This window comes from Hemiscyllium ocellatum, chromosome 10 (genome assembly GCF_020745735.1).
Source record: "Hemiscyllium ocellatum isolate sHemOce1 chromosome 10, sHemOce1.pat.X.cur, whole genome shotgun sequence".
Classification (NCBI taxonomy): Eukaryota; Metazoa; Chordata; class Chondrichthyes; order Orectolobiformes; family Hemiscylliidae; genus Hemiscyllium; species Hemiscyllium ocellatum.
This window is the reverse complement of record NC_083410.1, coordinates 12,032,161-12,058,871: the sequence shown is the minus strand read 5'-3', so window position 1 is coordinate 12,058,871 and position 26,711 is coordinate 12,032,161. Positions and strand designations below refer to the sequence as shown.

Here is a 26,711-nt window from a genome sequence, read left to right as displayed (position 1 = left end):
TCCCAAGCTAAATTGCTTCCACTTGGCCTGTATCTCTTTAAACCATTCCTAGTCATGAACTTATCCAAATGTACTTTAAACATTGTAACTGTACCTGCATCCACCACTTCCTCTGGACGTTAATTCCACATGCAGACCACATTTAAAAAAAAATTGTCTTGTTTAAATCTTTCTCCTCTCACCTTAAAACTATGCCCCCTCATCTTGAAACCCCCCCACCCTAGGGAAAAGACAACTGCCATTCGCATTATCTATATCCCTAGGTAAGAACAATGACTGCAGATGCTGGAAACCAGATTCTAGATCAGTGGTGCTGAAAGAGCACAGAAGTTCAGGCAGGATTTCGCTGCTCGTTGGATGCTGCCTGAACTGCTGCGCTCTTCCAGCACCAGTTATCTATATCCCTCATGAACCTGAACTTCCGATACTCCAGTGAAAAATGTACTTGCTGTAGGATTCCCATCAACTCTACAAACGTACCTAGGCACTAGGCTACATAACCAGGAAAACGCCTGCAAGAGATTATTTCCATTTCCATCCTTACCTACTTTCCAAAAAGAAATTATACTCTGTAACAGGATTCTCTGAAAGAAATGTCAATTTGTATTTATATAGCACTTTTAATGTTGTAAAGCTCTTCAGAGGAGCAATTATTAAACAAAATTGGACAAGGAGCCACATAGGGAGCTATTAACAGAGATCAACAAAGGCTTGGAGTGTTTTAGAGAGACTGCAGGGAGGGTGGAGAGACAGAGGTCCCAGGGGAAGGGAATCACAGTACCTGGGTCCCATGCAGCTGATAGAACAACCACCAGCACTGGAACAGGTAAAATGGGGAAGGGTGGGGGTGGGCGGAAACGTGTTTGATGGTAGGGAATGCTGAAGAGGACAGAACTGAAGGAGTGACGGTATAGTGGGAGAAAAGACAGACTGGATACCATCCCCCCCAGCCCGTCTCATCCCAGGAGCTCTGTGTCCAATTATAACAAGTCAACAACTCCACCTGGAATCCACTAACTCAACATTTCAAACCTGTGGAGTCAGGTCTCAGCCTCACATTTTGCTTGTATCATTTCCCTTCAACAAATTAACCAGCCCCTTAGACTAATTGAGCCAATCGGGGCGGTTTAATGGGACTTCCTAATTTTGGCCTTTTCCTGTTTGCAAGAAAGCATGCTTCTCTCTCCCCCCCCCCCCCCCCCCCCATGATTGGAGATAATACACCTCCCTGGTGTTCCTCACGATCCTTCCTCTTCCCCTAAAATGAACGTGCTTGAAAGGATTTACAAAGCATCTCCAAATACCCTTAGCACTTAGGAAGGAGGTGTGTTTGTATTGAAACATGGAAGATCCTAAGGGGACTTGACATGGTGGGTGTTCCTTCCACCCTGTGGGACAGGTTAGCACTAGAGGGACACTGTGTGCCTATTTTAAGATGGAGGATTGGGAAGTCAGCGGAAGTCTCTTTCTCACGGAGCGATGGAGTGGGTCATTGCATACGTTTAAGCAGAGGTATATCAATTCTTGATTAACAAGAGAGAATCAAAAGGTCATGGCGGTGGAGGGGTGTTGTCATAATGTTGGGGCCACAGTCAGATGAGCTGTGATCTTCTCGGAAGGCAAAGCAGACTTGAGGGGCTGAATGGCCTACTTCTGTCTCTGATGAAGTTTCAAAGTGTGATCAATGCTGTAATGTTAGGGACAGGACAATCAATATGCACTCAGTAGGTTCCTACAATGATTCTTCTGGTCAGGTCCAGCCTTAGTTGAATCCATTATCAAACAGCGTCATGAAACTGCCCGACAATGTAATCAACAACAAACTGGGTTGAGAAGTCAAATTGGATGTCACTTCCTAATCCTAGGAGCATCCTATCCTCCTCAACGCCCTGGTGTTTGTACAAAGACCCATCACAGCACAATGTGACTTTTGGGAAAACAGGAAGGCATTCGCGCTGAGTATTGACATCTGCATCCCTGCCCTCTCATCCGATGGGAGCACAAACTCAAAAGGAAAAAGGACCAACTCTTAACACAAAAAGGAATAATTTTATTCTTATTGTTACACAGCATCCTTACAACAATAAAAGTTATTATACAGAGTACAAAGGAGGCCAGATTCATTCAGTGATTCATCGCAGGAGGCCTGTCACCACGTCAGCTTTCACCTTTTTCAATGAAGGAGCAGAGCTCCGAAAGCTAGTGCTTCTGAATAACCTAGTGGTGTGAGATTTTTAACACCATCCACCCCAGCCCAACACCGGCTCCTCCACATCACTATTTCAATTCATTCATGGCAGGTGGGCATCACTGGCTGGACCAGCATTCACTGCCTATCCCGAATTGCCCAGAGGACACTCAAGAGTCAACCACATTGCCGTGGATCTGGAGTCACGTGTAGGCCAGACCAGGTAAGGATGGCAGATTTTCTCCTCTAAAGGAGGAAATCAGATGGGTTTTCTGAAATGGTCATCATTGGACTCTTCATTACACATTTTAACTGGATTTAAATTCCATCATCAGTCTCTGAAGTGGAGTCTCCATAACAAGACCTCGATCTCTGGATTAAAACTTTAGCAACAATACCAACAGACCATCATCTCCCCTTCTTTTGTCAAGATGGCTGTGCCCTGTGTCTACAGGAAAGGCTTAGGGCCCAGGGCCCAGTCTCCAGGGAAGAGGTCCAGGGGCTAGTCTCCAAGAGGAAGACTTGGGGCCCAGTCTCCAGGGAAGAGGTCCAGGGGCTAGTCTCCAGGGAGAAGACACAGGGCCCATGGCCCAGTCTCCAGGGGAGAGGTTCAGGGCCCATGGCCCAGTCTCCAGGGGAGAGGCCTAGGGACCAGTCTCCGGGGAGAGACCTAGGGCCCAATTCCCAGGGAAGAGGCTTAGGGCTCACCACACCCCACCCCCCAGTCTCACTAAACCATAGTCATAACCTTTAGGGCTTCAGGTTGGAATCTCCGGATCTTTTTCCTCAGAGCTTTCGACGCCTTGATGCGGCAAACCCTGGCCTCTGCAGGGAGGCGCCGCCCCCCTGGGGCCTTTGGCCAGACCAGGGCCACTCTGTGCCCTCGGTCCTCGCTTCCACTAGACTCACTGTCCCCAAAGCGGTTGGCCGTGTATTCGCTGCCCTCTCCCTCACTGCTCTCAGCGACAGTGGAGTGGAACAGTGAGGCACACTCAGCTGAATACTCTGAACCATCTGACTCGCTGCGGGGGCGGGAGCGGGGGCAAGGGGGGATCCGTGCCCTCAGCCCAGCCCGTGAACCCCGGTGCCTGCCTGTCCTCGGCCGCGGGGTCCGGCCCTGGGACTCTGGACCGCCGGGAGCTCCAAGGCCCCCGGTGCTGGCCAGGCCTGCGCCGGCACTTGGCCTCTTTGCCACCCGTGTCGTCTCACCACTGACCCTCCTCTCAGTTCTGGCCACTTGGGTCTTACTGACCTGCAGCCGGAGCCGGGACTCTGCGGGCACAAACCGGGCATGAGCGAACCCGTTCTTGCCCTTCCCCGGCCTGACCCCTGCCCTCCGGTCAGTCGTCTGAATGGAGTCAATGCTGGAATCCAGACCCCCGTCCCTGGTGAGGCCTACCGAACGGGAGAGGCTTGAGCGAGTCCCCAAGGAGTCACTGGGCACAACCAACCCAAATGGGACATCTACCTCCACCTCTAACCCCTCCCAACCTGGGGGTGGGATTGGGGGCCAACAGTTAGCCACCAGGGACTTCAATCCAATGCCCACAGTGCCTCCTGCTGGACGTCCTACAGCTCTGCAGCTGGCAGCCCGCTGTAGGCCAGAAGGCCTCACGGCCTGCTCCTTTGTTGGGGCCTTAGTGCACGGCTCCTGCTCCTTCTCAGTCATGGTGGCTCTCGCTCTCAGTTCAGGCTCTGTCCCTCCGACGATGGCCTGCGCAGGTGGAGATCCTTCTTTGGGACAGACAGCTCTGGTTTTGGAAGGGAGCACCCCCTGCGCTGGGACACCACGGGCCCTGCTGTCCACACCACCCACCCGGCCCGTGGGGTAGAACACAGGGCTGTGCAGAGCCACGGCGTGGAGGGGGCTGGGGTAAGTGTAGACATCACTGCTGTCCTCGGAGATCAGGTCGCACCGGAACCTCTGATCCAGAGCGGGGAGCCGTAGCTCACTCCCGGCAAAGACGGGCAGAGGCAACTTCCGGTCGGATATGCAGGCGGGTCCAGTCTGCCATGGTACCAACCTCTCCAAGTCTCCTGTGGGAGAAACAAGGCACATCACACAGCTTGCACCAATGTTCACACTGTGCCCCACACCCACACAGGTCACTGAGTCTGTACCCCTTCAATTTATTACCCTCTCATCCAAGCCCCTACTCCACAGATGGTGCCCCATCCACCACGGAGACCAGCCCACGCCCCACCCCATGAAGGTCTTTCCCAATCAGTGTGTATGCCCCCATCCCCATGTCTCCTCTGAATTAACAGCCCTTAAAGCCCCTACAGTCGGGCTCTCCCTCTCACACCAAACCCCTCCCACGACAGTCAGACCCACCACCCCCCCATGTCCAAAATACCTGTGTCCTGCCCTCTCCTCACTCCCATCCTCACACTGTCTGTCCCCACCCCCTACACCATTCCCCCACCCACCCAGACCCTCCATCCATAAGACCACAAGAGCAGAAGTAGCCCATTCAGCCCATCGGGTGTGGCCTGCCATTCAGTGGCTGGTCTGACAATCTTCAGCTCCACTCTCCGGCCTTTCCCCCCATGATTCAGTTACTGAATAAACATTTGTCTATCTCAGCCCTCAAATATACTCAACACCCCAGCCTCAGCTGCCCTCTGGGATAAAGAATTCCACAGATTCACAACGGAGAAGAAAATTCCTCCTTGTTTCTGTCTTAACTGGGTGACCCCTTACCCTGAGATTATTCCCTCTGGTTCACTTCCATCCTGTCAGGTCCTGCAAGAATCCTGTATGTTTCGGTAAAGTCACCTCCCATTCTCCCACCAATGAGTACAGGCCCAATCTGCTCAACCCCTCCTCATCAGGCAGTCCCTCCCATACCCGGGAGAAAGTGAGGACTGCAGATGCTGGAGGCCAGAGTTGGAAAAATGTGGTGCTAGAAAAACTACAGTAGGCCAGGCAGCATCCGAGGAGCAGGAGAATCGACGTTTCGGGCATAAACCCTTCTTCAGGAATACCCAGGATCAGCCGAATGACCCTTCTCTAGTGTCAGCTCCATCCAGCATTAGTCAGTCCCTACAGCCCACCACTGATTCTGCCCCCTTGGGTGGGTGGGAGGGAGGGAGGATCCCAAGTACCTGTAGAGACTGGTCTCCGCCTGGGCACTCCGAGCCTGGCAGTGTGGACACCGGGAAGCAGCTCCGCGCTGGTTCTGATCCCTCCCCCTGGCCGTTTGCCGGGACCTTGCTGCCTGAAAGCCGGTGATGGCACGGTGAGCTCATCGGCTGAACAGGGCCGTCCCTCTGACCTCAGGACCCTGGTCTCGGCCGGGTGGCTGCAGTACAGCATGCTGCTCAATGACGATGAGGTACACTCACTGGACACGGAAGTGCAGGAGGCGGACAGAGAGCAGGAGCCTCCGTCACTGAGCTCATAAAACCCTGCCAAGCAGAAACCAAACCACACTCAGTACCACAACATCACAGAGATGCAGAGACAGGCACAGCACAAGACTGAAGACACACAGACGGCCAAGCATTATCCCTGGGGTGAGGGAAGAGAGTACATTTTTTACTAGCGAGGAGCTCAAACAGGGAGCACAATAGAGACAGGCATCACAGGGAACAGAATAACAAACCTCATGCTGAAGAGTAAATTTCTTTAGCCAACTAAGCCACAATAGCACAGGTCGAGTACATTTTTTATTCATTCATAGGATGATGGTGTAGCCAGCATTAATTGCCCATCCCTAATTGTCCAGACTCAACCACACATTGCTGTGGGTCTGGAGTCACGTGTAGGCCAGACCAGGTCAGGATGGAAGATAAAGGGGCATTAGTGAACCAGATGGGATTTTATAACAATTGACAGTCCTCACTTTTTATACCATTTTTTTTCTATCGAATTCAAATTTCACCATCTGCCAGGGTAGGTTTCAAACCCATGTCCCCAGAACATCATCCTGAGGTTTATGGATTGCCAGTCTCATGATATTACCACCCCTCATTTGAGGTCAATGACCTGTTAAGCCAGAAAACACCAAACAACATGAAATAGGAAGTGCACCCAACCCATTGAGTCTGATCCACCATTTAATACAAACATGGCTGACCTAGAGCTTCCTGCCTGCTCATTTTATGCTGTAATTCCCCTAGACAGCAACACTTCCCTGCAAAAATAGATCCAACAATGCAGCAACATCCCGGGAATACAGAATTCCGAAGATATTACACCTTCTGGCTGACGAAATTTCTCATCTCAGTCAAACTCATTGGTCCCTTATCCCGAGACTGTGCCTCTGTTTAGATTCCTTGACCAGTAGAACCAGTCTCTCAGAGTCCACCCCTGTGAAGCCCCTTCAGAATTGTTTCCATTTTGATGCGATCACCTCTCATTGTTCTGCACTTCAGAGAGTCTCGTCACATCATCTCATGTCACAGAGCAACCTGTTCATCCAATGGACCTTTACCATGGCCCTTCCCAGGCAAATATAGTTACGATGGCTCAGTGGTTAGCACTGCTGCCTCTCAGCGCCAGGGACCTGGGTTTGATTCCACCCACAGGGAGACTGTAGAGTTGTATGCTCTCTGTCTGTGTGCATGGATTTCCCCTCTCAGCCTATAGATGTGCATTTTCAGTGACTGGCTATCCTAAATTGCCCATAGGGTCCAGGGATGTGCTGGCTAAGTGAATTAACCATGGGAAATGTAGGGTTACAGGTATAACATGGGGGGTGGTTGGGTTGCTCTTAAGAGGGTCAGTGTGGGCTTGATGGGCCAAATGGCCTGCTTTCCCACTGTAGGGACTCTACGACGCAAGGCAGCCATTTTAATCAATTTTCAGAAATATCATGACAACTCTGGAACAGGGGGGGAAACTTCTGTCTCAGAGGTAGGGACACTACCACGGTAACACAAGAGCCCTTTACAATGCAATGGTATCCTTCCTCAAAAATGGAAAAATTAAAACTGTATAAGGATACATTAGAAACGTACTAAGTGTACATCACCTGCTCAAAAGGTTTGTAAACTGAGCAGTTTTTACAGTTCGAAAAGAGAAAGTGAACACAGAATTGTAAAAGGTGTTCACTGAGAGTTTGTATCACAGATCAGGCCATTCTGTCCAATTACAGCATGCTGGTGTTCAGGTCCACACAAGACCATTCCAATCCAATTTCACCTCACACCCGGGAGAAACCACAGAGTTACTGGGAGAGATTGGGAAAGGGAGTCAAGGTAGACAATAGTCACTTCCTCTCTACACAACATTAACAGGATTCAAGGTGAACAGCCCAACCCACAGTGAAGACCAGGCTTAGGAGACCAAGCTCAGTTTACATAAACGTGCTCTAGAGAAGCTGCAGGCAAGAGCTGGATTAATCCTAGAAGGATAAAGTTGAGAGGGGGTGGGAGAACGGAAGAGAAGCTGGAGACATTGCAAATCTGCAGCATTGAGAAACAAAGTCTGTGATTTGACAGTTGATAAAACCTAATTACTGTGGTAGGAATAATGCTTTATCAGACTCTGGCTCCGTATGACTCTGAAATGTTGTCTATCCGAAGCACTGAACTTCAGTGAGGATGTAAAGGGTTTAGATATTAAATTCCCTACAGTATGGAAACAGACCCTTCTGCCCAAGTCCACACTAACCCTCTTAAGAGTAACCCACCCCCCTACCCTGTATTTACCCCTGACTAATACTATAGGCTATTTTAGCATGGCCAATTCACCTGACCTGCATATCTTTGGACTGTGGGAAGAAACGGAAGCACCCGGAGGATACCCACGCAGACACAGGGAGGATGTGCAAACTCCACACAGACTGTCACCCAAGGCAAGGAGTGATCCCGGGTCCATGTCGCTGTGAGGCAGCAGTGCTAACCACTGAGCCATTAAAACAAAAGGGGATTTCACCAGAGCTGAAAAACTTCCAATATTGAGGAAGTTGGATAGAGTTAGCACGTCCTCCTCAGAAAACAGAAGATTGAGAGTTTCAAGAGGTTTTCTAGATTGAAGGTTTAATAGAGGGAAGTTCTCTCTGGCAAATCATCGGGGGTCAAGGATTTAAAATAAGGTGCAAAGACCTTCTTCCATCTCAAGAACTGTTGGGATCTGGAATGGCGCAGAAGTGTATTCCATAAATAATTTCAAAATGGGAATTGAAGAATTAATTCAGGATGAGGAATTGACTGGGTCAAGGATGAAAAAACAGATCACCCTCTCTTCCCAAGAGCTAAAAGTCTCAACGATCAAATGACCTACTTCTGTGCTGGACAGACGGCCTAGACCGTGGATGTTATAAGGAGAGTTCAAACTGGGTTATCAGAGATGGGAGAAGAGATTACTCATTCTCAAGGTGATGAATTTAGCCACTAGGAAAGTTTGAAGATATAACCGATGTAATATCACTGAGATCAAAGTTAAATTAAAAGCCCCAAGAAGGGTACAGGCTTATGGACATGGGTGAACAAAAACATTTTTATCAGCCATGATCGTACTGAATGGCTCACTGGACTGAACGGTCTACTTCCATTCCTATGTTCAAATATGAAGGAAATGGGACAACCCCTCAACGCGAGATCAATATTGCACCAGGTGACATCAATTGGGCATCAGCTTAAACTGACTGTTCCAACATGAGATAGGTACGTGAATTTGAACAGGGAAAGGTTTAGAGGGAAATGGGCCAAACGCAGGCAAGTGGGATTAGTTTAGTTTGGGAAACTTGGTCAGTATGGATGGGTTGGACCGAAGGGTCTGTTTCCGTGCTGTGTAACTCTAGGAGATGTGACCCTTCAGATAAAAGAGACTGACTGCTGCTATAATAAACCTCATGTGGAGTGCGCAGATCAGCTGTGATCTTGTTGAAGGATGTAAGATGCTTAAGGGGCAGAGTGGCCTTCTCTTGCTGCTCTTACTTTGACTGTTCTGTTGCTGGAGTGAGACGGTCAGAGTGGGGGTGTGTGAAGATCAGGATTTGCCAGGCAGTGGATGTTGTCTGGCTAGAGTGGAAGGGGTGTGGTAATCAGAGGAGTTTTTACAGCTCTCAGGCAGCAACAGCGTTAGTTATTAATACAAGTTTAAAATTTAACTTTTATTAATAAAGTGGCAAAGTTGAGTCTGGAATCCACCAGCAGCAGTGAGCTGGCTGTTCCAAGCTGGAGCCAAGAGAATGGATTGGGAGATGTTATTGTACAAACACGCCAGGCCAGGGAACCTGATACAGTCAGCACTTGTACAATCCTGAGTACCAGGCATACATCCTAATGTTGCATCAGTCATTTAACAGAGAGGGAGCCCGGTGCTGGACTGAACATTACTCTTCCATTAGCAAGATACCTGTAGTGTGTGAGGCAGACAGCACTAAGTGACAATCTAGTTAAAGAACTGGCTTACCTCTATCTCTCCCTCTCACCAGGTTACTCAAAAAGGAAGCCAGGAAGATGGGGAGACAGTGGTAATGTCACTGAGCTACTAACCCAAAAGGCCAGTCCAATTTTCTCTGAACCCAAGTTCAAATCCCACAGTGACAGCTGATAGAATTTATAATCCATTCATAAAGCTAGAGCGGTGGCAGTGTCCCTACCTCTGAGCCAGGGGACCCAGGTTCAAGTCCCACCTGCTTCTGAGAGGGGTGAGTAACATTTCTCAACAAGTTGGTTCAAAAAATACCTATAAAACTTGCTTTCAGTGATGGTGACCAATTGTTATTAAAACTGGTTCACTAATGTCCTTTAAATCTGCCTTCCTCATCTGTCCTTACCACCCTTCTTCAACAGTGACACGTTAGCCAACCTCCAGTACCTCACCTGTGACTATCGATGATAGAAATATCTCAGCAAGAGGCCCAGCAATCACTTCTCTAGCTTCCCACAGAGTTCTAGGTTACACCTGATCAGGTCCTGAGGATTTATCACCTTTAACCGTTTCAAGACATCCAGCCCTTCCTCCTCTGTAATCTGGACATTCTGCAAGATGTCACCATCTATTTCACTCCATTCCATATCTTATGTCCTTTTCCACAACGTACACTGATGCAAAATACTCATTTAGTAACTCCCCCATCTCCTGCGGTTCCACACAAAGGCCGCCTTGCTGATCTTTGAGGGGCCCTTTTCTCTCCCTAGTTACCCTTTTGTCCTTAATGTATTTGTAAAAACCCTTTGGATTCTCCTTAACTCTATTTGCCAAAGCTATCTCATGTCCCCTTTTTGCCCTCCTGATTTTCCTCACATATTCCTACCGCCTTTATACTCTAAGGATTCATTCAATCTATCTCGTCTGTACCTGACACATGCTTCCTTCTTTTTCTTAACCAAACCTCAATGTCTTTAGTCATCCAGCATTCCTTATACCTACCAGCCTTTCCTTTCACCCGAACAGGAATATATTATCTCTGGACTCTCATTATCTCATTTCTGAAGGCTTCCATTTTCCAGCTGTCTCTGTACCAGCGATGATCTGACCCCAGTCAGCTTTTGAAAGTTCTTGCCTAAAACCGTCAAAATTAGCCTTCCTCCAATTTACAACTTCTTTGGTACATATACGGAATGAGCTGCCAGAGGACGTGGTGGAAGCACTGGATGGGTATATGAATGAAAAGGACTTGGAGGGATCTGGTCTGGGTGCTGGCAGGTGGGACTAGATTGGGTTGGGATATCTGGTCAGCATGGATGAGTCAGACCGAAGGGTCTGTTTCCATGCTGTATATATCTGAGACTCTGTGCTCTGGCCTACACGTGACTCCAGACCCACAGGAAAACAGATAACTTAACTGCTCTCAACCCTAACCCTAACCCAGCAGGACACTCAATTCAAAGGCAATTAGAAATGGTAAACAAATGCTGGTCGGCCAGTGATACCCACATCCCATGAAAGAGTTTTTAAGCAGGCCATTTGGCCCATCCAGTCCATGCTGGTGTCTATACATCACAGCAGCCTCCTCCCACTCTACCACCAGTACTGGCCATAATTTTCTCCCTCTCCTGTACCTATCCTTAAACACACCAATGCTATTCCACGCAGTAGCAAGTTCCACATACTCAACACTTTCAGCAACAACAGCTTTTGTTTATATAGTGCCTTTAACAATGAAACCTCCCAAGGCATTGCCCCTGCTGCACTACTTTGGCTGCACCTGCAGGACTTATGCACTTAATGGTAAGGTCCTAGGGAGGGTTGCTGAACAAAGAGACCTTAGAGTGCAGGTTCATAGCTCCTTAAAAGTGGAGTCGCAGGTAGATAGGATAGTGAAGGCGGTGTTTGGTATGCTTTCCTATATTGGTCAGAGTACAGGAGTTGGGAGGTCATGTTGCAGCTGTACAGGACATTGGTTAGGCCACTGTTGGAATATTGCGTGCAATTCTGGTCTCCTTCCTATCAGAAAGATGTTGTGAAACTTGAAAGGGTTCAGAAAAGATTCACAAGGATGTTGCCAAGGTTGGAGGATCTGAGCTATAGGAGAGATTGAACAGGCTGAGGCTGCTTTCCCTGGAGCATCGGAGACTGAGGGTGACCTTATAGAGGTTTATAAAATCGTGAGGGGTGTGGATAGGATAAATAGCCAAATCTTTTCCCTGGGGTGGTGGAGTCCAGAACTAGAGGGCATAGGTTTAGGGTGAGAGGGGAAAGGTATAAAAGAGACCTAAGGGGCAACTTTTTCCACACAGAGGATGGTACGTGTATGGAATGAGCTGCCAGAGGATGTGGTGGAGGCTGGTACAATTGCAACATTGAAAAGGCATCTGGATGGGTATATGACTAGGAAGGGTTTGGCAGGATCTGGTCTGGGTACTGGCAGGTGGGACTAGATTGGGTTGGGATATCTGGTCAGCATGGATGGGTTGGGCCGAAGGGTCTGTTTCCATGACTCTATGCTGGACCGGCAGTGATATCCTGCAGAAATATATTTTAACAGAATGACAAATACCTAAAAAGAAGAAGAATTTGAATGTAGAGTTTCAGGTCAGAAACATAAGGTATTAACGAAATTAGAACTTTTATTTTGACTTTTTAAATTGGTGAAAGGGATCATTTTTAAGGAATAACTCAAAAGGTAAATCAGAAGTCAGATGACACCAGGTTATAGTCCAACAGGTGTATTTGAAATCACAAGCTTTCAGAGCACTGCTCCTTCGTCACCTGATGGAGTGTGACCTCTGACCTTTTCCACCCTAGTCCAACACCGGCACCTCCACATCAAAAGGAGGTATATAAAAGGGAATCCGGAATTGTGTAGTTGATTAAGGACTTTTCCCCCAAATTTCTTAGAGGTTTATGGCAGCTCCTTTTAGATTCCTCAGTTATTGAAGACATCACCTCCATGCTGATCAAATTCAACCACACAACCAGGGACTTACCAGTAAGAGGCCACTGTCAGGTTTACGGTTTAAGCTAGAGATTTATATATATTATAAATAAGTAGATTAGCCATGATCTATTTTTTATTTCTATTATTCATTGAAAGGATGTGGGTGTTGCTGGCTGTGGTGTTGGGAGTTACATGTAGTCTCATCCTAAAGGAGACTAGTGAGCTGGCAGAGAACACCCCTCCCCCCACCGCCCACCAACCCCTGACAGTTTCATGATCATCACTGGACTCTTAATCCCAGAGACATGGCTAGAGGGGGACAGGAACGGTTGTTGCAGATTTCGGGATTTAGATGTTGCAGCAAGAACAGAGAAGATGGTAAAAGAGGCGGGGGGTGGGGTATTGTTAATCAAGGGTGGTATTACAGCAGTTGTGATAACATGTGAGGACTCATCCATTGGGGTAATTTGGGCTGAGGTTAGAAACAGGAAAGGAGAGGTCACCCTGTTGGGAGTTTTCTATACACTTCCGAATTATTCCTGGATGTAGAGGAAAAATGATTCTCGATAGGAGCGAGATTAACAGGGTAGTTGTTATGTGGGATTTTAACTTCCCCAATATTGACTGGGAATACTGTAGTTCAAGTAGTTTAGATGGGTCAGTTTTTGTGTGCAGAAGGGTTTTCTGACACAGTATGTAGACAGGCCAAGAAGGGACAATGCCATATTGGATTGGTACTGGGGAATGGACCCAGACAGATAGTAGATTTGGAGGTAGGTGAGCACTTTGGCAATAGTGACCATAGTTTGGTTATGTTTACAATAGCAATGGGCAGGGATAGGTATATACCGCAGGGAAAGGGGTATAACTGGGGGAAGAGGCAATTCTGATATGATTAGGCAAGATTTAGGATGGATAGGATGGGGAAGGAAACTGGAAGGGATGGACACTCTTGAAGTGTGGAGCTTAGTCAAGGAACAGCTACTGTGGGTCCTTGATAAGTATCTACCAATCAGGTAGTTGTTGAGAGGGGGAACCATGGTTTACTAAAGACGTTGAAGCTCTTGTCAAGTGGAAGAGTAAGGCTTATATGAGGATGAGGCATGAAGGTTCAGTTAGGTGGCTTGAGAGTCATAAGTTAGCCAGAAAATCTCTAAAGAGAAGGTGAAGAGGAGCCAGGAAGGGACACGAAGTTGTTGGCGGATAGGGTCAAGGAAAACCCTAAGGCCTTCTATAGGTATACCAGGAATAAAAGAATGACTAGAGTAATAGTAGTGGAAAGTTCTGTGTGGAATATGAGGACATAGAGGAATTGTGTAATGAATATTTTTCATCAGAATTCACATTGGAAAAGGACAATGTTAGTGAGAATACGGAGATACAGGCTACAAGATTAGATGGGATTGTGGTTGACAAAGCGGTGGTTTTGATCAACTAGGAGAAAGTGAGGACTGCAGATGCTGGAGACCAGAGTTGAAAATTTTGGAGCTGGAAAAAAAAAAACAGCAGGCCAGGCAGCATCCGAGGAGCAGGAGAATCGACGTTTCGGGCATAAGCCCTTCTTCAGGAAATTCCAGATGGGATTTATCCTCTGATTCTCTGGGAAGCCAGGGAGGAGATTGCAGAGCCTTTGGCTTTGATCTTGATGCCATCATTGGTGACAGGATTAGGGCCAGAAGGCTGGAGAATAGCAAATGTTGCTCCCTTGTTTAAGAAGGGGAGTTGAGATAGCCCTGATAATTATGGGCCAGTGAGCCTTACTTTAGTTGTGGGTAAGGTGTTGGAAAAAGGTTTTTAGATTAGATTACTTAGTGTGGAAACAGGCCCTTCGGCCCAACAAGTCCACACCGACCCGCCGAAGCGCAACCCACCCATACCCCTACATATACCCCTTACCTAACACTACGTGCAATTTAGCATGGCCAATTCACCTGACCCGCACATCTTTGGACTGTGGGAGGAAACCGGAGCACCCGGAGGAAACCCACGCAGACACGGGGAGAACGTGCAAACTCCACACAGTCAGTCAGTCGCCTGAGGTGGGAATTGAACCCAGGTCCCTGGCGCTGTGAGGCAGCAGTGCTAACCACTGTGCCACCGTGCCGCCCTAATAAGGTTATAAGAGATCAGATTTATAATTATCTGGAAAGGAATAATTTGATTTGGGATAGTCAACATGGTTTTGAGAAAGGTAGGTTGTGCCTCACTAACCTTAATGAGTTCAAGAAGGTGACAAAATAGGTAGATGCAGGTAAGGTGGTTGATATGGTGTATATGGACTTCAGTAAGGCATTTGATAAGGTTCCCCATGGTCAGCTATTGCACAAAATATGGAGTTTTGGGATTGAAGGTAATTTAGTGGTTTGGATCAGAAATTGGCTAGCTGAAAGATGACAGAGGGTGGTGGTTGATGGGAAATGTTCATCCTGGAGTTCAGTATCCGGTGGTGTCCTGCAAGAATCTGTTTTGGGGCCACTGCTGTTTGTCATTTTTATAAATGATCAGGATATGGGCATAGAAGGACGGGATAGTAAATTTGCAGATGACACTAAGGTAGACAGAGTTGTGGATAGTGGCGAGGACTTTGTGGGTACAAAGGGACATAGATAAGATGCAGGGCTGGGCTGAGAAGTGGCAAAATGGAGTTTAATGCAGAAAAGTGAGAGGTAGCTCACTTTGGAAGTAACAGGAATGCAGAGTACTGGGCTAAGGGTAAAATTCTTGGCAGTGTAGATGAACAGAGAGATCTTGGTATCCAGATATATAAATCCTTGAAAGTTGCTACCTAGGTTGATAGGGTTTTTTAAAAAGCATATGATTAGTTGACATTTATTGGTATGGGGATTGAGTTTTGGAGCCATGAGGTCATGCTGCAGTTATACAACACACTGGTGTGGCTGCACCCGGAGTATTGTGTACAGTTCCGGTCACCACGTTATAGGAAGGATGTGGAAGCTTTGGAAAGGGTTCAGAGGAGATTTACTAGGATGTTGCCTGGTATGGAGGGAAGGTCTTATGAAGAAAGGCTGAGGGACTTGAGGCTTTTTTCATTAGAGAGAAGGAGGTTGAGAGGTGACTTAGTTGCGACATAAGATAATCAGAAGGTTAGATAGGGTAAACAGTGAGTGCCCTTTTCCTCAGATGGTGAAGACTAACACGAGGGGACATAGCTTTAAATTGAGGGGTGATAGATTTGGGACAGATATCGGAATAGTTTTTTTACTCAGACAATGATGCAGCCTGCCTGCAACAGTAGTAGACTCGCCAACGTTAAGGGCATTTAAATGGGCATTGGACATACATATGGATAATAATGGAACAGGCATCAGATTATTTTCACAGGTTGGCACAACATTGAGGTCTGAAGGGCCTGTGCAGCGCTGTAACATTCTATGTTCTATATTTACTGAATCAGAATATGAAGCCAGGTCTTCTGTGGGACCCTGGACTAATAGAACAGCAATAATACCATGCGGCCATCATCTGCCCCCATCCCCACCGTATCTCCCTACCCCCCCTCCCCCACTGTCACTCGGGTGCTGGGACAGGCTCAATGGGGGCTGAATGGCCTCCTCCCAGGTTTCTGGGAGCAGTCTGCCCCACCAGAGGGGCACTCTAACACAGGAAAGGCTCGTCACGTTTGGGTTCAGCAACGCACGTACCACACCCGGAAGACTTTACCTGAACTTGGTCTGCTGTCACTCTCGGGTTGCTCGGGGGAAGACTTGTTCACGTCCAGCTTTAGCTCGTGGATCTGACGGTCCAGTTGTTGCAAATGAATTTTTAGCCCTGCATCTTGCTTCCTTAAGTGTGACTGAAAAGCAAACCAGAGACTTTTACTCAAAAAAAACAATTCAAGCCGCAACTTTCAGCGACAAACGATTTCGGCTGCTTTATATTAACGGGTGGTCACAAAGCACAGGATTCTAAATTGCATTGAAGACATTTGATTAATTTGAGAAGTTTGCTGTTCAAAGTTGCTTATGTGACTGAGATATGCAGTACAGTGTCATAGAAACAAATGAAAATCGGGAGGCTTCTCCCTCAGTATCGAAGTTATAAACTGCAAACAAATAAAAGTCTTAAAGTGCTGGAAGAACTCAGAATTCCAAGAAACATCTGTGGAGAGAGAAGCTAGAGTTAATACTCAGTACAAAATGGCTCCTTCTCCAAAACTGGAATGAGGTCACAGATGAACACCGTGGAAACAAACCCTTTGGTCCAACTTGTCCATGCCGACCAGATATTCTAAATTAATCTAATCCCATTTGGGTCCCCACGTGGCCCATTTCCCTTTAATCCCTTCCTATTCCTATCCCCATCCAGATGCCTTTTACGTGTTATGATTGTTTCAGCCTCCACCACTTCCTCTGGCAGCTCATTCCATACACGCACCACCCTCTGTGAAACAGTTACCCCTTAGGTCCCTTTTAAATCTTTCCCCCCCTCACCTTAAACCTACACCCTCCAGTTTTAGATTCCCCCACCTCGGGAAAAGGACCTTGTCTATTTACCCTATCTATGCCCCTCATGATTTTACAAACTTGTATAAAAGGTCATCCCTCAGCCTCCAACACTCCAGGGAAAACAGCCCCCGTCTATTCAGCCTCTCCCTATAGCTCAAACCCTCCAGCTCAATCTCCAGGGTGTTAAAAAGCAAAGGAGGCAGTTCAGCCCATCAAACATGGACCATAATGGTTACTGCATCATGCCATCTGTCTGGGAAATGGCTCCACAACATTTCTGACTTCCCGTTCAAATTACACAATGACTCCCGCTGCCCGTCTGCTAGTTGTAAAAAAAAAAAGTGGAACTCTGAACACCCAAGACACGAAGGTTGAAAGCTGTTTACGACACCCTCGGATTCCTACTTTACCATAGATTTCCTACCTCTCTATAAAAAGGTGCAGCAGAAATTGGCATTTATGTAGTGCCTATATGCAGCCTCTGGATAGATCAAATTGCTTTACACCTGAGAAACTATAGAAACTGCTGTAATGTAGCCAAAAGCGGCAGCTGATTTGCAGACAACAAACTCCTACAAAGAGCACTGACCTGCATTTATATATAGCCATGGGTTAACAAACACATCTATTCTCAGGTATACTCCAGAGAAACCCGTCTGCTCTTCTTCAAACACAAACATATGAATTAGGAGCAGGGTGGGAACACTCAGCCCCTTGACTTACCTATTTGATAAAAATTGCAGCTGACCCGAACACTCTGCATTCCTGACCTATCCTGGTTTAATAAGGATAAATCTATCCCTGCATTAAAAGGACTCAGCTTGGAGGAATGCAGAATAGACTCAATGGGCTGCATGGCCTCCTATGTTTTGTTTTATGGAAGAGAGTTCCAAAGACACACAACCCTCTTTGGAAACGTTTTCTCCTTATCTTGGTGTCAAACGGGTGACCCCCAGTTCCCCCATAAGAGGGGACATCCATTCCACACGCATTCTGTCAGGGCTCCTCAACATTTTACTCCTGCCAACAGCTGGTCCTCTACTGGTGAAGGGTTTAACATTCGGGGGTGGCACGGTGGCTCAGTGGTTAGCACTGCTGCCTCTCAGTGCCAGGGACCTGGATTCAATTCCAGTCTTGGGCGACTGTCTGTGTGGAGTTTGCACATTCTTCCCGTGTCTGCGTGGGTTTCCTCCGGGTGCTCCGGTTTCCTCCCACAGTCCAAAGATGTGCACGTCAGGTGAACTGGCCATACTAAATTGCCCATGGTGTTAGGTGCATTAGTCAGAGGGAAATGGGTCTGGGTGGGTTACTCTACCGAGGGTCGGTGTGGACTGGTTGGGCAGAAGGGCCAGTTTCCACACTGTAGGGAATCTAATCAAATCACAGATTACCCGTCGTCAGCCTACACCACATGACATGATCTCACCCAGAAAGACGGCACCTCTGACAGAGCAATGCTACCTCAATACTGCACTCAAAGGTTTGTTCTCAAGTCCCCTGAGCAGACCTCAAATCACTGACCCAGAGGCTAGAGGACCATCCAACAACAGCCCAGCAGATACCTTGCACACAACAGGAACAGGGTAACAGTGCAGCACAGAAGTGCTGTTAGATCCACACAAGCTGACCACCCAACTGGGGAAGGTCCTACCCAAGAAAGTAGTCAGGAACCCACTGTTTTAAAAACACAACCTGGATATATTGTTGCCTGAGACAGTAAATGGAGATGGATTTAGTTCCTCGGTTGACAGCGTCTGGAGTGATTTATTTTCAATGTGTATTTTACAGCGATCCAAAAGCGCATCAAGGAAGTGACGGATGTGGAGCCAGAGTCTTTGACCGTCTTGATTAATGGTGGTAGGGCACACAGAGCGGCCGGCCGTGAAGATATACAGCAGTCATTGATAATTCAGCAGATCGTAAAAAGATCTCATTTCAGCCATTCCAAAGAAAAACAAAGACATTAATTGTGATTACGCAATGTGCAAGGATTTAGTTTCCAATAATTATAGCTTCCCAAACCTGCATGTGATGAGAGAGAAAGAACGAGAAAGAGAGAGAAGCAGTAAAAAACTGACACTAGGAAGATGAAAGCCAAAAAAGGAATCTGTCAGTGTGATCCGTGACCTCGTCACACTCCAGGTACCAAAGGGAATGAAGCTTCATTTCACACTATTGGAGGCCATTCAGCCCACTGCTTCTATCATTAGAAGAGATTGCTTACAGTGTGGAAACAGGCCCTTCGGCCCAACAAGTTCACACCGACCCATCAAAGCGTAACCCACCCAGACCCATTCCCCTAAATTTACCCCTTCACCTAACACTACGGGTAATTTAGCATGGCCAATTCACCTAACCTGCACATTTTTGGACTGTGCGAGGAAACCGTAGCACACAGAGGAAACCCACGCAGACACTGGGAGAATGTGTGAACTCCACACCGAGAGTCACCCGAGGCGGGAATTGAACCCTGGTCTCTGGTGCTGTGAGGCAGCAGTGCTCACCACTGTGCCACCGTGCTAGCTTTTTTGAAGGAGCCATCTGGTTAGTTCCACATCCCATCCCAGTAACCCTGAAAATACTCTCTCAATGAGTATAGATCAAATTCCTTTTAAAAGTCACAACTGAATCCATTTCCAGTTTCCTCTCTGGGCACTGCCAGATTAGAACAATTCACTGACTAAATATTTTTAAAACATCCCTTACTTTTCCCTCTACAGTGGTTACTAACCTCCAGCTTTTCCCTAGCCTTTCCCATGGATTCTGAGAATCTCTTCATAAATCTCCCTTTAACCTTTCATGTTCCGAGGAGAAAGTGGGAACAGGGGACTGAGCATTCCAATGAAGGGCCGGTGCCAGAAACGTTGTTTCTTCTCCATCTCCTCCTCCTCAGATGCTGCCTGACCTGCTGCGCTTTTCCAGCACCACACTCTCAACCGAGCTGGAAGGTCAGGTAAGCGAGAGCACGAAACACAAGGGGAAGGTCTAGCTTGCTCACCAGGCGTCTCTTAACATTTAAAGAAAGACTTGCATCGACATGATGCTGTTCTTGACCACTGGAAAGTTCAAAGCCAATGGAACACTTTTGGATATTGCGGTGGTGGAGGAGCGTTGGCGGACAAATTGCAAGATCTCCAAAAACAAAACAGATCTGGTGATGCCCACTAGATCAGCTGGCTTTGTCAAGTTGGTCAAGGGGATAATCATTGGTCAGGACATCCGGTCTTCGTCGAGGTAGCATTCCCGATTCTGTCACGGGCAGACAGAGCCTTGATGTCGATGCTTCATCCGCGAGCCAGACCACTATCATCACAACACACCCCTTGATACTTTTCATTATTCATTCATGGGATGAGGGCATCACTGGCGAGCTCAGCATTTATTGCTTGTCCCTAATTACCCAGAAGGCAGATAAGAGTCAACCACATTGCTGTGGTTCTGGGGTCACAGAGCGGGTAAGGATGGCAGTGTCCTTCCTCAAAAGGGAATTAATGATCCAGATGGGTCTTCCCCGACAATCGATTCATGGTCATCACTGGATTCTTAATTCCGGATTTTTAAATTGATTTGGAATTCCACAACCTGCCCAATGAGATTCGAACCCAAGAGCCAAAACTTTACCTGATCTCTGGGTTAACAGCCTGGCAATAACACCACTAAGCCATCACCACACTCACTGCAGAGGAACGCCTGCCTTGATTTTGTGCTCAGGTCCTAGAGTGGGACTTGGGCAAAGTACCTTGTGATTCAGGAGGTGACAGCATACTGCCGATACTCAGCTCGTTCCAGCTCATTTAGGGAAAGTTAGGAGATGGTCATCATAATAGAGGGCCTGAGGAAAAGTTCAAAAGTGGGAATAAATGGCAGAAAAAGAGCGCGCACGATGGAGGGGGACACAGAGAGAGAGAGACAGAGAAAAGGAGGTGGGGGGAGAGCGAGCGAGCGAGAGACAGAGAAAAGGAGGTGGGGGGAGAGCGAGCGAGCGAGAGACAGAGAAAAGGAGGTGGGGGGAGAGCGAGCGAGCGAGAGACAGAGAAAAGGAGGTGGGGGGAGAGCGAGCGAGCGAGAGACAGAGAAAAGGAGGTGGGGGGAGAGCGAGCGAGCGAGAGACAGAGAAAAGGAGGTGGGGGGAGAGCGAGCGAGCGAGAGACAGAGAAAAGGAGGTGGGGGGAGAGCGAGCGAGCGAGAGACAGAGAAAAGGAGGTGGGGGGAGAGCGAGCGAGCGAGAGACAGAGAAAAGGAGGTGGGGGGAGAGCGAGCGAGAGACAGAGAAAAGGAGGTGGGGGGAGAGCGAGCGAGAGACAGAGAAAAAAGGGGGGAGAGCGAGCGAGAGACAGAGAAAAAAGGGGGGAGAGCGAGCGAGAGACAGAGAAAAAAGGGGGGAGAGCGAGCGAGAGACAGAGAAAAAAGGGGGGAGAGCGAGCGAGAGACAGAGAAAAAAGGGGGGAGAGCGAGCGAGAGACAGAGAAAAAAGGGGGGAGAGCGAGCGAGAGACAGAGAAAAAGGGGGAGAGAGCAAGAGACAGAGAAAAAGAGGGACAGAGAGCGACCTATGAAACTGGAACAAAGGGGTAATGATATCTTTTTGAAGCCAGTCACACTGATTTCTTTATGAATAGGAGTCCTTACCAACTGGAAACATACCATTATCAACCCATAGCATTTTAGTCAGACAAACCTCGTCAAGGAGGAGGATTTGACGTAAAGCCAATTGTTCCCTGTCTGCCTTTAATTAACAGGTAGGACTGATATTTACCATGGTCACTCCCTCCTCTTCAATGCCACATTCTTCTCAAAGAGGATTTCCTCCTCTGTTTGATTTCCTTAACATCTTTATCTCATCTTATCTTATCTTCAGGTCTAATGTGAAAAGTACCTTTCAATCAATGGCCAGCCCACCTCCCAAAATGCTTTGAAACAATGCTCCTACTCTCTGCATTTCAGTTTCCTCAGACAGTGCCATGGTAATGCAGCTGGGCTGGAGATCCAGAGGCACAGGCCAATGCTGCTGAGACATGGGTTCAAATACCACCACTTGAATTTAAACAATGAATCAAGCTGCAATTAAAATCATGATCTCAGTGATTAGTGCCCACTGCTGGAATTAAGTTTAGCTAATAAGAATCTGAAGTATTATATTAGTAGATTAGAATCCACACAGGAAAGAAACAGGCCCTTCGGCCTAACAAATCCACACCGACCCTCCGAAGAGTAACCCACCCAGACCCATTCCCCTACCTTTACCCCTGACTGATGCACCTAACCTACACAGCCCTGAACACTGGGCTATTTAGCACGATCAATTCAGCTAACCTGTACATCTTTGGATTGTGGGAGGAAACCGGAGCACCCAGAGGAAACCCACGCAGACACAGGGAGAATGTCTGTGTGGAGTTTGCACAGTCTCCCAAGGCTGGAATCAAGCCCGGGTCCCTGGTGCTGTGCGGCAGCAGTGCTAACCACTGAGCCACCGTGCCGTCCATTAACAGAAACAAGACAAGACCATTCGGCCCTTTAACATGATCATGGCTGATCTTTCTCCCAATGCCCCTTGACACCTTTAAAATCAAAAAATTTACCAAGCTAACAGGTGGTGAAATTAGCATCGATTGTAACATAAGACCACAACAAATAGGAACAAGAGTAGGCCATTCGGCCCATCGAGCCTGAGCGAAGGAAGTGTGCTGTCCTTACCTGGTCTAGATCCACAGAAACGCGACTTGACTCTCATTGCCATTTCTAAATGGCTGTGCAGACCACTCCGTTCCAAGGAGGTAGGGGCCAGGAACACATCCCATAAAGGATGAATGATAAATGGAGTTAGTTTGGCATCTCCTTACACCACACTGAGCGTGCTGCACGGTCAGAGGTGCCACCTTTCAGTTGCAATGGTAAACCAGAGTCCCGATTACCCTCTTAGGTCAGAGCTTGGTGATCCTATGACATCAGGAGGTAGGATGGAGGCCACAGGGAGAAAGTGAGGACTTGGAGATATTGGAGAGTCAGAGTCAAAACGTGTGGCACTGGAAAAGCCCGGTCGGTCAGGCAGCAGAGGAGCAGGAGTTCGACCTTTCAAGCATAAGCTCTTCATCAGGAAAACTGTTTTACCATCGTAACCAAAAGGTGGCACCCCCAACAGTTCAGCACACTCTCGTCCTATACTTCTTAATACTTTTAAAAGACCCCAAACTAACTTGTTTTATCATTATTCCTTAATGGGATGTGTCCCTGGCCCCTACTTCCCTTGAACGGAGTGGCTTACCCAGCCATTTTGAAAGGGCAATCAGAATCCAGGCTCATTTCTGTGGGTCCGGAGTCATATGTAATTCAGACCAGGTAAGCACAGACTTCCTTCCCTCAGGCTCGAGGGGCTGAATGGCCTACTCCAGTTCCAATTTCTTGTGGTATTATGTTACAATTGACTCTAGTTTCACCACCTGTTTAGCAAGGTAAGTTTTCAGATTTTAAAAGGTATCAAGGGGTCTAGGAAGAAAGTGAATATGGTGTTTGGATAGATCAGCCATGATCATATCCAAGGGCCAAATGGTGTGGTCTAGAGAGGCCACAATCAATCAGCTATTAAATGGGAGAGCAGCTGAAGGGGGCCAAATGGCCTATTTCTGTTCCTAACCTGTACATTCACATGTATTTTGAAGGGCAGTTATCCTCTTGGCTAATATTTATCACCTGACCAATGCCACCAATTCAGGCAGTCAGAATTTTATTTTTGCTTATGGGATCTTGCTGTGCACAACCCGGCTGTCACAACTGCCACCGCACCCCCTGGAAAGTGGCTGTAAAGTCCCTTGGGTTTTTTTTTGGGGGGGGTGGGGGAAGAGGGGAGAAGGGAGGAAGGCGTTATACAAATGTAACTCTGCCTTTTCACCAGCAGCCAATCTCGAAATATGCAAAGGCTATTTGGTGTTTGGCAGCGGGCCCCAGGAACAAGTCGAGACGGCCCCTCGGGGGGTTGGAGGGAGGAGAGGAGAGGATTCGAGAGGAATTCACATCTACATTGTATGTGTCCTCAGCAGCAGTCCAGCCAGAGAGAGAGAGAGACTTTGTCACAACAAAACAGGGAGTTGCCCAGTTTTCACACTTAGTTGACGAGTTGTTGATATTTTAAATACAGACAGACGACCTGTAGAAAGCCAGGCAAGGGGTGTGTATCCCAGTTACAATGTGGATTGACGCTTAATGTGCACATAAACCATGGGGACCCAATTGGCCGTGAAAAATCCCAATTCATCAAGGCTTAACTGTAAACTTTTGTGTATTTGAATGCATGTAACTCAAATATATTGCTACAACTTTTAAAGATAATCATGACCCCTGTAAAAACAAAAGTGGCATTTTAACTCTTGAAGACGTGAAAAAAATATTAACAGAGAAAATGTTTGTAAAATTCTGAAAACATGACAAGTATTGTAGCTGTAAATAATTCTTCCAGACACATTAAGTGTGAATATGTTAGTAATTGTTTTTGAAACAGTCAATAATCCTTAAATGCATAAATATTCCACACATGTAAATAAGTTTACATATCAGAGATCGCATTGTGGGAATTATATGCAAACTTTGGAAAACAACCTTTTTTTAAAAAAAGAAGCAAATTCTTGTGATACAGTAGTAACTGAAAATGTGTTTTATCTCCAGCATCTGCAGTCCTCACTTTCTCCACACAGTAGTAACTCCCTGCCTCTGAAGTGGGAGACAACTAGAAATTGCTGGAAAAGCTCAGCAGGTCTGGCAGCATCTGTGGAGAGAAATCAAGAGGCAGTGTGTGGGGTCCAGTGACCCTTCCTCAGAACTGGGGTGGGAGACCGGGTTGTGGACCCGCCTAACTCCAGAGGTGGGTATTAAAGTCCCTGATAGATGACTAAACGGGCTCAGTGGTCAGTGCTGCTGCCTCACAGTTCCAGAGACCCAGGTTCGATTCCAGCCCGGGGCAACTGTCTGTATAAAGTTTGCACATTCTCCCTGTGCTCCGGTTTCTGCCCACAATCTGATGTGCAGGTCAGGTGAATTGGCTCTGTGTTAGTTGCATTAGTCAGGGGTAAATTTAGGGGAATGGGTCTGGGTGGGTTTCTCTTCGGAGGGTCTGTTTCCACGCTGTAGGGAACCTAATCTAATCTAAACAAAAATATAATGACTGTTAGGAACAGGGTACAACATATTCACATCAGGTGGGTGAAATCCTGCAGGATTTGGAGCTGATTTAATTGTTTTTCTAATAACTTCGCCACATCATCCCATCCAAACCAATAACTTTTCATGATTTATTAATTTACCTACCCCGCTAAAAATCTTCACAAAACTGAAAACAAGGACAGGTGACAGATTTCGTGAGGTTGAGGAAATTTGGGACAATGTTAACCTCGGAAAGAGCAGCTGTCAGGTGCAGAGACTGGGCTATTGTTGAGGCTAATTCCTTACCAGTTGCTCCTTGAGACAGCTCAGAGTCGCTTCCAACTGCACTTCCTCGGTGATGCACTGCCCAGTGGCCAGTGCGGCTGTAGGACTCTCCATCTCCAGTGCTCCCTTCACCAGCTTCCTCTGCTTCTCCTTCAGCAGCTTCAGTTCCTGCAGCCCGGCCAGTGCTGCCTGCAGCCTCTCCCCGGCCCGGCAGCGGTCAAAGGCGGCTGAAGGTGCAGGGACAGACCGGCGCCTCCTGCTCAGCATCCTGCAGCCCCCTGAGAGGCACAAATGATCGGATTCACTGCCCAGAGACACACACACAGAGAGAGAGAGGGAAAGGCTGCTTCTCAACTCTCACACACAGGGACTCACATTCAACAGTCACACTGCAACAGAGGGACAACTATTTATCACTTCACCTCCAACGTGCGGGCTGACAATCTGAGTCCCAGCCCTCCTATCCAATACAATCCCTCTGATCCCCACCCTCGCCTCGCCCCAAAACCACACTGAAGCCTTTCATTGGCGGCACTCGCTTTACCTTGTCATCGTCATCAGTTCCTCCCCAAATCACTTCAGAAATTCCACTGGTGTTTTGCATATGCATCCTATTTAACATATAAACACACACGGTTAACTTATATGACATAGATATAACATATATATGCGCCCTATTTAACATATATACACTCACACGTTTAACTTATATGGCATTATACATATAAAATATATATGCATCCTATTTAACACATATATATATACACACACGTTTAAGTTATATGGAATCATTTTATTTATATATACATCCTGATTTTTATCCTATATATACATACACACACATTTATTATATATGGAATTATATATACAGTAATATGCACCTATTTAGCATATACACATGTGTTTAACCTATATGGAATTATATGCATCCTATTTAACTTATTTGGAGATGTACATGAATTCTATTAAACATTAAGATAAAAATATATACCCCAATGAACTTATATGGAGAGATATATAAAAACGCATTTCATTTAACATATGGAGATATTATAGGTATATATATAGAGAGAGAGAGAGAGAGAGAGATTCTGTCAGTGTTTAGTCGACAATGAAGGATGACAGAATGTATCCCCCAGTCTGGGAATCTCCTGTACTGGGAGTGGGGGTCCCTTGTCTGGGAATCTCCTGTATTGGGGGTGGGGGTCCCTTGTCTGGGAATCTCCTGTACTGGGAGTGGGGGTTCCTTGTCTGGGAATCTCCTGTACTGGGAGTGGGGGTCCCTTGTCTGGGAATCTCCTGTATTGGGGGTGGGGGTCCCTTGTCTGGGAATCTCCTGTACTGGGAGTGGGGGTTCCTTGTC

At 47.2% G+C, this 26,711-nt stretch overlaps 1 protein-coding gene across 2 annotated transcripts; it reads right to left on the bottom strand.

Annotated features, from left to right (window-relative positions):
* Positions 1-2,029: 2,029 nt before the first annotated feature.
* dact2 (dishevelled-binding antagonist of beta-catenin 2) lies at positions 2,030-25,959 on the bottom strand. 2 transcript variants are annotated; one of them, XM_060831267.1, is made up of 5 exons: positions 25,893-25,959; positions 25,370-25,626; positions 16,150-16,282; positions 5,297-5,599; positions 2,030-4,225 (listed from the first exon to the last, which is right to left on the bottom strand). In XM_060831267.1, the coding sequence occupies exons 2-5, from the start codon at positions 25,613-25,615 to the stop codon at positions 2,919-2,921; spliced, it is 1,989 nt and encodes a 662-aa protein (XP_060687250.1). In that variant the 5' UTR covers positions 25,616-25,626; positions 25,893-25,959; the 3' UTR covers positions 2,030-2,918. The 2 variants fall into 2 exon arrangements, with proteins under 2 accessions (XP_060687250.1, XP_060687249.1); XM_060831266.1 differs by lacking the exon at positions 25,893-25,959 and having other exon boundaries at positions 25,370-25,713.
* Between the last annotated feature and the right edge of the window lie 752 nt (positions 25,960-26,711).

Bases quoted from the DNA above. Each gene is read 5' to 3' on its own strand.
- dact2 (XM_060831267.1), bottom strand. From the start codon at position 25,615: ATGCTGAGCAGGAGGCGCCGGTCTGTCCCTGCACCTTCAGCCGCCTTT. The intron at 5,600-16,149 runs GTAAAGTCTTCC...TCTGCTTGGCAG, and splicing joins TGACAGCAGACCAAGTTCAG to GGTTTTATGAGCTCAGTGAC. The intron at 4,226-5,296 runs GTACTTGGGATC...TTTCTCCCACAG, and splicing joins GCGGAGACCAGTCTCTACAG to GAGACTTGGAGAGGTTGGTA.